Below are 11,308 nucleotides of genomic sequence, written 5' to 3' on the forward strand. Positions count from 1 at the left end.
GGAATCTAACATGTTCTCCTCGTGTACTCTGCATTCCTCCGACACCCCATAACCATGCAGAAGGTGGATTGACTTCTCTAAAATGTCAACACTGTGTGTGTTACCTGTACAGTGCTAATGATGGTATTATTATTAGCTCTCTAGCGGGCTAGTGTGTGATTCTGAGCTAGCTTGCATGTATTTATTTCCCCGATGCCTGGTGTTCCTCAAACCTGGTGCAGTATTGAGTTACCCGAGCAGTGAATTCTGGGTAATTTGTGCTGTACGGTGAGTAAAGGTGCACATGTACACGGATTGAGACGCACCCTGATGGTGAAGAATGAGACGGACTGGAGCTCATGGTCGGACGCTGTACAGTTTTCTAGTGTTCCTCATGTTTGTACCATGTTTTTCAGGTTGGGGGGGGGGGGGGGTGGTGGTGGGGGGCGGGTGTCGGTACCTGCGGTGTAAAGCTCGTCCGAATGTTCAGAACTCTGTCCGAATAACAGAACGAATAAAATGTTCCGCTCCACAAACGTCTCCTGTTTTTATTTAGTGGTTTGAGGGTCTCTGTGCAGCAGCATCGACCAGCCAGCAGGGGGCGTAATTGCTGCCGTTATGAGGAATCCCCTACGCCCTCTGCTGGCTGATCGATGCTGCTGCACAGACGGGTGTGAAGTTTGGAGGCGTTCCTCAGACCGGTTCCTCACTCCCTCCTCATTCAGACTCTTTATTGTTTTTCTAAACATTCAGCGACGGTGACGAACGTCTCATAACGAGCTTTAAATAATCGTCTGAAACCAGAGCGAGACGGAATAATCCCCCAACACATCAAACCCAGCCTGAATCATCCCGTCTGCTGCTTCTCTTCCTCGTTCTACCGGTTAAACGCCGGCGCGTCTGATAAGATCCGACAGTCTGAGCATGAAATAATCACATTAGTATCTCAGGAACTCGGCTCATGAATTTCACATTAATTTAGATGTAATTTTATTAGAATTCAGCTGTTCTGCGAAATAAAGAATCCTCGCGTGTGTGTCTGATTATTCCTGGATCGTTCAGCTTTTATAGAAATAGAAATAAAATACAGTCTGAATATTTTTATTCTAATAGAAAGTGGAGGTGATGAACCCTCAATGAACATCTAGAACTTCTACACTAGACTTTAGTTCATCACTGACTGAGCTGTAGGATGATGAACTCCTGGTACTTTCATTATACCTCTTATTTATGGTATTTCTATTGGAATTACATTATTTATTTATTAATGGGGTTAAATGGACCTGATCGTAAGTTCTCGAGTTCCTCAGTTTCTCGGTTTCTAATTTTCTCAGTTCCTGAGTTCCCCAGTTCTTCAGTACCTTGGTTCCTGAGTTCCTTGGTTCTTCAGTTCCCGAGTTCCTCGGGTTCAGCTAACACAGTTTTTACTGTAAAGCTGGAGCTGAGATGTTGATGGTTGGAGGAACCGGTTCACCAGAATTCCCCCTCACACCTCCACACACACCATCATAAAACCTTCAGATGTTCAGCTTCTGAATTTTCAGAATTTTCTTTTGAGGAACCAGAAACTCTCCACAGCTCGTTTATTCATTTCATTCACAGTAACGCTCGGTGTTTGAGTCTGAATTTACTACAAATGTATGTATAGAAGAATTTCACTTTCAGTGCCGTCAGGGACCAGAATTTATTTTAAATATTTTATTTGGTATTTAATAAGTACAATAATCCCACTCTGTACAATAATAATAATAATATAATATTTAAATACATTTATTATTTACACTTTCATATAAATAATGGAAATCCTGTCAAGTTACGGAGCTGCTGCATCATTTATCTTTATATTAAAATTATTATAAAATTATTATTATGATTATATTTATAAGCTCCAGTACATTTAAAATCTAAATTAAAATCAGCTCGTCTGCGTTCCTGGTCATGATCTGTGACCCTCGACTGGTTCGTCACGTTTCATCTCTCGGTCGTTTCAGGGACGAACGCTGGGTTGGACGCTGCGTGAGGTTTGAGCGGTTCAGGAAGCTTCAGGTTCAGGGCGTTTTTTTTGGAATATTCCTGAACGTTCTTGATGTGAGCTTCCACCGTGTTCTCACTCTTCCTGAAGATCATGTTGTAGCACTTGGGCAGGAAGTGGCAGCTCAGGGTTCCGTAGCTGGAGATCAGGATGACGATCATCTCCACGGCGGGGAGGTACTTCCCTCTGGTGTTGACGTATATGGGGATGAAGATGGTCCAGGCGATGAGGTAGAGAAGCATGCCGAACGTGATGAACTTGGTCTCGTTGTATTTTTGAGGGAGTTTACGTCCTCGGTACGCCAGGATGAAGCAGACCAGAGCTAGCAGCGCTATGTAAGCTAGCATGACAGCAAAAGCTTCGTTGGATCCCTCGTCACATTCCTCCAGGACACTCATGCTAAACGAGCTCAAGGTTCTTCGAGGGCTCTTCACCACCAGCCAGGTGGTACAGATGATGACCTGCAGTGCCACACAGACCCCCACGCTGGCGTAGAGCTTCTTCAGTCGCCGCTGCGCCTCGTGCTCACGTTCCTCAGAGAACGCAAACAGGATCTTCAGGGTTTTGACCAGAATGCAGGAGACACACGTGGTGAAGCTGAGGCCGTACAGAACCTGCCGAGCTTTACACTGATCGTCCGTCGGCCTGCCCACAAACAGCACGGCGCCGGAGAAGCTCACGCTCAGAGACGCCAGGATGAGCTGGCACAACCAGCCCCCCGCGGCCTTCACCACCGGAGAGTCCCGGTACCAGAAGAACAGAACCGATACGAGCGCCACCACCATCACACCGAACCCTGAGAAGAACAGCAGTAGGATGGCGAGAGGGTCAGACCAGCAGAAATACTCCAGCGTTTTCTTCTGACACGCCCGACTGCCCGACTCCGCCCACTCCGTCACATTATCACACCTATAGCACTCGCTCATATCTAAATAAAAACATTCATTTATTAACGTATTTATATAAATAACATTTTATAGAATAAACAAAGCTCAACCTGAACCTTCAGATCATGAAGCTCTGACCTGTGTGGTTGCTGAACTGGTTCTCAGGGCATTTAATACACTGGTAGCAGCAGGTGTGTTGACCTTCAGCGCTCTTCTTAAAGGTTCCAGGTTCACATGGGATGGAGCATCTCGACTGCAGGTTCTGGTTCAGGTAAACAAACAATAAAACAGAAATCTGATCAGATGTATTGATTATAGAACCAGCTCTGATACAGCCGACATTCGGGCAGCATGGAGGCTCGGTGAGTAGCACTGTCGCTTCACAGCGAGACGGTCCTGGTCCAGACCACAGAACCACGTTAGACGGTGTGAACACTAACCGGAGGGATGTCGGCAATATTCAGACTGGCATCGTTCTGGTTGTACTGAGCCACGACGTTCAGCGTCTCCAGCCTGTCGTTACTCTTCCTCCACATGGAGACGTCGTAACCCAGGTCCACGTCTCCGTTCTTATCGAACCTATACGAGATGCCGTCCAGCTGGTACGAGGTGTTCCTCAGAACCTGCAGCAGCTAAAACAACCACAATCATCACGAGGGTATGAGCTTTAATTATGTAAATGCTTACAGCTGCACCTGCCAGCCAATCAGAGAGCAGGATTTTATTAAGTTTTTTAACACTATTTTTCTTCCAATTTAGTTGTAGCCAGTTCCTCTTCCTTTGCTGGAGACCCTGATGGTGTATGACAAGAGTATATTCTCCCGACACACCCTCCCTCTGGCACCTTCTTATCCCCCCGTACTTCGGTGGATCGGAGCGTGAGGTCGGTCTCACTCATGGAGAGTCACACTCTGATCTCCATATTCCTCACTTATTGTTTACAGGTGCCTCGGCCTACTAACCAAGGTCCTTACACAGCCTTGAAGACCCTGCCCACTGTTTAGTCCCGTCTTTTCCCACCAAGCAGACCAGTGGTCAGTTGCGCCCACGGGGGCACCCAGCTGACCAGTAGCACAGCTGAGAACCCCAGCTAGTGAAATATCCCGCCTGTAGTAAATAAGACTTGATGATTTTACCTCTGGTGGTTTGACGGTTCCTGGATCGGTGCAGTTCCTGTTCTTGCAGAGTCGCTCCACAGCGTGAACCACGGCGTTTACGGCCATCTGAATACTGAACACCACGCCTGGCTGAGCGCTCAGTATCAGTTCATCTGTAGCGGTGGAGACATTAGCGCTGATGGAGAGAAACGTTTTAATGAAGGAGTTCTGCTGAGCCTCAACATTCCAGTCCAAACCTCTCACAAACTCCTGAACCTCCGTCAGGTCTCCGGCTTTAAATGAGAGTCCGAGCACCCAGCCCAGGCGCTCCAGCTCCTCCGGTCTCACCACGCTCTGAGACACCGACCAGCTATCGCTAGCGATCCAGAACTTCTGGCTGACGTTGCGCTCCATCAGCCCCTTGAGCAGGTTCTCCATGTGCTCGGCTCTGGCGAACGACACCACCGCCGTCACGTTCGCGTTAGCGGAGATGGTTCGAACGGCGTGAGAGACGGAGGAATTCACCTTCAGCTGGTCGCCCAGGCAATCGTGGAGGATTTCCTTAAAAGCTACACAGATTCCGTCCTCGGCCGCCTGAGACACGAAGCTCTCCAGCGCGGCCAGTCCGTAATCTCCGTCCGTAGTGACCACGCCCACCCAGGTCCAGTTCCGGGCACGCAGGATTTTCACCATGGCTCTGATCTGGTGCTCATCGCTCGGGACGGTTCGAGAGAATCCTGGGAAACGGTTCTTATCACTCAGGATCTTGGCTGTGGACTCATAGCTGATCTGCACAAGAGAGGAAGCCTTACAATTACAAACTGAAAAAGTTATAGAGACGTTCTGAGCACTGGAGGTGGGGTGTGGCACACACAGGAGTCCCCCAAGGCTCGGTTCTAGACTCTGTGCCACCTGAGAACCCAGTTCAGATATTTTAAACAGAACTTTGCAGGATGTGATACTATGCTGTGATTTATGTTTGATAAGAGTATAAATAAGAAAATAAAGGAATGTAAACGTGTATCATGTGACCCGGTACCTGCGGGACGAGGTGCAGGTTGAGTTCTCGAGCCACGGCGATGGAAATCTCCGAGCTGTCGGCCCCGATGACGGTGGTAACAGGCTGACGGTTGCCGGGTGTGGTGAAGTCCTGGGTGGCCCTGAGTGCCGTGGTGACATCAGAACACGTGTCGTGGATGTGGTACCCCAGAGTCACGCCCAGACTCCCTAATACAGCGGAGGAGTTTGCTTTCACCACGGCCTGGACCATCACCAGAGAGTGAGCTAAACCCATCAGGCTGAAACTGAAGGAACAAAATAATAACAGATCCTGATGATCAGGTTCAGAACTACAGCAGTACGTGGATCAGTGGTCTCCAGCTCCGAAAATCACAGGGCACCAAATATTCAATATGTTCGAAATAATTGTAATTACATGATTATATAATAATTAAATATCTAATCTTTGGTGTCTCCATTTTAAACAAATCATTTTATAATGTGCACTGATGTGTTTACTGCACCCTGGTCCACTTATCAAACCGCCTGAGTGTGGTTGTACGAGGGGTAAAGTGTATCGTTATTAGGATGGTGACGGTTACTCACCCCTTGCAGGTAGAAGATTGTTGAGAGAAGTCCCCTGGTTGTTCCACCCCGGTGTGGATGGGAAACAGCCCCCCGATGATGATGTGCCCGGGGGAGAAAACACCTGCCGGTTCCTCACATTTACTTGCGGGTGTGTTCAACACGAGGATGGAGGTGAGAAGAGTGAGCGTCCACATGATCAGAGGAGTTCCACACTCGATCTGCTCAACGTTCTGTTTCCTCTCACCTGCACCGACTGACGTGTTTCATCCCCACACAGACCTATATCATCATTTACACCCCCCCCCACACACACACACCTGAAACTCCTCCCCTGCCCTCCTGCCCTCCAGCACATGGGTTCCATTTCCAGGTTTTTGTGAGAATAGTTGCTGGATGACATTCCATCATCATGTACCAGAAAAACCCGGAACGCTCAGTGAGTGAGTGAGCTCAGATCATCTCACCTGTAATCAGTGTAAATGTCCTGAACTCACACGTCCTACAGGAAACATGGTGTAATGGGCCGCCCCTCCCTAAAAGATCAAACAATCATCAAAGCTTTTTTTTTTTTTTTTATTATCTATTTTTTCCCACTCCCCCCCCCCCCCAACTTTTATCCCCATTCTAATCGTGTCCAATTACCCTGATTGTGTCCTCTATACTGATTCGATTCTTTTGACGCTGACCTTTTGCCCCCTCCGGCACGCAGTCAGTACAGCCTGCATTTTTCACCTGCTCGAGCCGAGTTCATACACCGAGAGACACTGCTCAAGGAGGGTCACACCCCCCTCAATGTTACTCCAGTTATGAGGACCTATGCTCCGACTCTACCCCTAACCCTGAACAACAGCCAAACGTTGTTCATACTGCCGCCCAACCCAGTCTGAAAGGTAGAGCTGAGTTTCGATACGATGCATCTAGAAACCCAACTCTGGTGAGCTAGCGTACTTTACCGCTGCGCCACCTGAGCGGCGGCTTCATCAAAGCTTTAATCTCTTTACCTGCTCCTGAGCCTCTGGTGGATTTAACCTGCATCACTTCTGTATATAAGAGCAGATTCTAACATCACTAAGATCACTAACATCACTACCAGAACCTTTACATTCAGATTTTAGATTTATTTTATTATTATTTTATTTGATTAAAACTGAGTACAGGTGGTCACACACTCACACACTCAGAACACACCGCCTATGAAACACGTATCAGCCTGTGTAAGTGTAATTACTACAGTTGGCCTGCAGGTGGCAGCACTGACCTGCAGTTCTTACACTTGACTAGCTACCAAGACCAACCCAGACCAACCCAGTCCAGTCTCCAAAAACCTGAAGAAATACATTTATATTCATCAAAACGGAACGTGTTTAGAAAAAAAATCTTTAGGGTTACATTTAGGGTTAGTGTTAGATTCAGGGTTAGATTTAGATTCCAGTAAAATATTTCTATGAAGCTCCGTTACAGTAAAGCAGCTCATATTTTATAATGAAGTTTCTGCTTTACATGTAGCTGCATCAGATCTGAGCTCACACTCCTGCTTACTGTGTGTGTGTGTGTTCTGGGGGGTGCATGGTGAGGTTTAACACTCTGGTCTCTGATTGGCTTAATTTTGGTGAACCCACTATATGACCATCCTGTAGCTCCGCCCATTCTGTATGGCAAGTGTGCATTAATGAGGTGTGAAACTGGATTATCACTGCCAGTGTGTGTGTGTGTGTGTGTGTGTGTGTGTGTGAATGAGATTGTGTTTAAATGTGTGTGTGTGTGTGTGTGTGTGAGAGAGAGAAGGAGAGAGTGTGTGTAAGAGTGTGTGTGTGTGTATGAATGATATTGTGTGTGTGTGTGTGTGTAAGAGAGTGTGTGTGTGTATATATGAATGAGATTGTATGTGTGTGTGTGTGTGTGTGTGTGGGTGAATGAGATTGTGTTTAAATGTGTGTGTGTGTGTGTGTGAGAGAGAGAAAGAGAAAGAGAGAGTGTGTGTGTGTGTATGAATGATATTGTGTGTGTGTGTGTGTGTAAGAGAGTGTGTGTGTGTGTATATATGAATGAGATTGTATGTGTGTGTATGTGTGTGTTTGTGTGTGTGTGTGTGTGTATATGAATGAGATTGTATGTGTGTGTGTGTGTGTGTATGTGTGTGGACACATCTTTTGGGGGTGGATGAGTAAATTCCTTTATCGTGTCACTTGGTGGCGCTGTTTGTGTTCCAGGTAAAACAGGCCAGTTTTCTTGACCCCTTTTTGGCAGCTTCCTCACACACACATCCGGTGAATTTCCATACTGACAACCAATGTTTTTATTGATTTATTGACAGATTTATTGATAGATTTATTGACAGATTTATTGATAGATTTATTGATAGATTTATTGATAGATTTATTGATAGATTTATTGACAGATTTATTGATAGATTTATTGATAGATTTATTGACAGATTTATTGATAGATTTATTGATAGATTTATTGATAGATTTATTGACAGATTTATTGATAGATTTATTGATAGATTTATTGACAGATTTATTGACAGATTTATTGATAGATTTATTGACAGATTTATTGATAGATTTATTGATAGATTTATTGACAGATTTATTGATAGATTTATTGATAGATTTATTGATAGATTTATTGACAGATTTATTGATAGATTTATTGATAGATTTATTGATAGATTTATTGATAGATTTATTGAATCCCTCTCAGCAGAATCTCCGTCTGGCTCACACATGTGGAAGTGATTCGTCTGTGAGATGTAACCGGCTCTCGTTAAATAACACCGACCTCGTACCATCAGACGGGACACGGCGGGACTGTGTGATGTTCATTATACTCGGCTCACAGTCGGCGTGTGATTCGTCCCCTCAGTCATGAGAAAGTCGTTACAGCTGAATTAGGATCATTAAAATGATAATGATTTTACAGCAGGAGTACCGGGGTTTTACTTCCTAAACGTTTAGCACTGAAGCTTTTAAACGACATAAAATCCTTTATTTCTCTCTCAGACTGTGTTTGTGGTTTATAAAGTGAGATCAGGGCTGAGATCAGAAGATCTGAGCTGAATTGATCCACCGCTGTGCTTCAGTTCTTTATTTAATCAGGACGTTTAAATAAGCGTTTACAAACACACAGACGACGTCTGGGAATCTGAGCTTCACGTTTACAAACTAACGTCCCGAAATTAACCAGAGGAACAAAATCAGGTTCTTCATGTAAACCAAGAGACGGTTAATAAAATAAACAGATATAAAATCTATTTAACTGTTCTAATTATAATGATTCAATTTCTTACTGATCACAATGCATCAGTGTGTTTTTTTAATGAAATATTATTTATTATTGTTATTATTATTATTTATTATTATTATTATTTATTATTATTATTTATTATTATTATTATTATTATTATTATTTATTATTATTATTATTATTATTACTATTATTATTATTATTTATTATTATTATTATTATTTATTATTATTATTATTATTATTATTATTATTTATTATTATTATTATTATTTATTATTTATTATTTATTATTATTATTACTATTTATTATTATTATTAATATTATTGTTATTTATTTATTATTATTATTATTTATTATTATTATTATTATTACTATTATTATTATTATTATTTATTATTATTATCATTATTATTATTATTATTATTATTATTACTATTATTATTATTATTATTATTATCATTTATTATTATTATTATTATTATTATTCACTGTTGTCACTGTGCACTCGGTCCTGGCAGGTGAAAACAAGTGGCACATGTGTGTGAGGGAGCGGGCGCTAGTCTGCAGCTCTTATTGATAGAAATATAGAATAAATATCAGGACCTGCAGTTCTTAATTATTACAATATTTAATCTAAGGTTCTATCTTCAGACTGAAGTAATCGCTCTGAGCGAACAGAACATCCACAAGAAAACCTTTTAATGATGTTATTGATGTGACCGGAACCCTGAAACCCTGAGAGTCTAGTAGAAAACCTCCCAGAAAAGTGGAGCACGAACTTCATGTTTATTAGATGTTTAGGTGTCCACATAGTTTTGGTGTTACTGTGTTTATTACTGTCACTCTGTCGGGTTCATTCTGCACTCGCGTCGTTTTCTGGTGTCAGTAAGATTTTGGTGCAGAAGATGTTGGACAGGAGATCGAGCAGAACATCTGACAGCGATGATTTATGACGGTAATATAACGTGTTTGTGCACCCATGACCACACACGCCCAGAACCTCACCCAGGAGCATCACTCTAGGTGAAGGGGCCCTCAGGGGCCCTGAGTAAAATGCTTGCATCTTCAACAGATGAGATGAGTTCCACTGAGACTGTGAGGAACACCCCTGACCTCACAAGGTTCCTCAGAAGTTCCTCAGCATCAATCAGCTAAGTTCATCTTGTAATTTCAGTTCAGGACCACGTAACAAACGGAACACGCCCTAAAATCTGATAAACATCAGACGCTCCAAGTGTTCCTGAGCTGAACGACTGTGGAACGCTCCGAGTGTTCCTGATCTGAACGACTGTTGCTTTTGGACAGCGAGTTGTGAAATTTGTAATGTCAGGAGACGACAGCGCCGGGGTCCGAACATCAAACCCCTGGCTGAGCCCCCTCACCCTGCATCTGCTCCTAATAATCATGCTGAAGTGGGTTCTTGGCTCCTCACTGGATGCCAGTAGGGATTATTATTGAGAAATCCTGAGAACACAAGCGCTGAGGAGAACTCACGGCGTGTTGTTTTATCTCCTGCGGTGATGTTGCTGTTTCCTCACAGAGATTATTATTGTAGTTCTAATTCTATTAGTGAGATCTGAGCTCAGACTTCAGGGCTGATGGTTCCAACACGACCAGACCGGATCAAACCAGATGTTCCTAACAACATTTTATTGGGTTTTGAAGCATAAAGTTCAGAGCGGAGCTTCTTCTGCTCCTCATGTCAGGTGGAGTTCATACAGAAACCTGCTGGATGAGGTTGAAATCAAGGTCTTCTACAACAAACCATCTCTTTATCTAGCTACATTCCTCCAAAAAGTTGGTCTCTAGAATGTTCTTGTATGTTGTAGCATTTCATTTTGGTGGAACTGAAGGGTCCAAACCATCAACAATATTCACAGCATTGTGTATCCTCCACCAGATTGAAGAACCAGACTAAAGAACCCGAGGGCGGGGTGAGATGGTGAGGTGGTGAGATGATGAGGTGGTGAGATGAGATGGTGAGGTGGTGAGGTGGTGAGATGAGATGGTGAGGTGGTGAGGTGGTGAGGTGGTGAGATGGTGAGGTGGTGAGATGGTGAGATGATGAGGTGGTGAGATGAGATGGTGAGGTGGTGAGATGAGATGGTGCGGTGGTGAGGTGGTGAGATGAGATGGTGAGGTGGTGAGATGGTGAGGTGATGAGATGGTGAGGTGGTGAGGACCAGGCAGTAGAAACATGGCGGTAATAAAAACATGTTTCATGTTTCTTACTGATGTTGCTTTTTTATTTTGGACCCTCATCACTCACAGACAGAGATAACGTTCAGATCAGAGCTTTCATCCTAGAAGAAACAACCCACATGAGTGTATCTGAGTGAGTGTGTGTGTGTGTAATCATACTGTATTAATACATGAGAGGTGATGATGGAGAGATGATGGAGAGATGGTGGAGAGATGATGGAGAGATGATGGAGAGATGATGGAGAGATGGTGGAGAGATGATGGAGAGATGA

The 11,308-nt window shown here is 43.8% G+C and overlaps 2 protein-coding genes across 3 annotated transcripts in view; one reads left to right on the forward strand and one right to left on the reverse strand.

The window, feature by feature from the left end:
- The window catches only part of kpna5 (karyopherin alpha 5 (importin alpha 6)), a 9,937-nt gene extending 9,459 nt beyond the window's left edge, over positions 1-478 (forward strand). For both annotated transcript variants that reach the window (XM_062987348.1, XM_062987349.1), the window contains one exon: positions 1-478. This exon is cut by the window's left edge and continues 2,152 nt beyond it. The gene's annotated coding sequence lies outside the window, so the exon portion shown is untranslated.
- Positions 479-1,874: 1,396 nt separating this feature from the next.
- gprc6a (G protein-coupled receptor, class C, group 6, member A) lies at positions 1,875-5,776 on the reverse strand. The gene is made up of 6 exons (XM_062987212.1): positions 5,601-5,776; positions 5,035-5,299; positions 4,035-4,784; positions 3,339-3,530; positions 3,037-3,160; positions 1,875-2,939 (listed from the first exon to the last, which is right to left on the reverse strand). The coding sequence occupies exons 1-6, from the start codon at positions 5,774-5,776 to the stop codon at positions 1,951-1,953; spliced, it is 2,496 nt and encodes an 831-aa protein (XP_062843282.1). The 3' UTR covers positions 1,875-1,950.
- Positions 5,777-11,308: the final 5,532 nt, after the last annotated feature.

Source organism: Trichomycterus rosablanca, chromosome 25 (assembly GCF_030014385.1).
Source record: "Trichomycterus rosablanca isolate fTriRos1 chromosome 25, fTriRos1.hap1, whole genome shotgun sequence".
Classification (NCBI taxonomy): domain Eukaryota; kingdom Metazoa; phylum Chordata; class Actinopteri; order Siluriformes; family Trichomycteridae; genus Trichomycterus; species Trichomycterus rosablanca.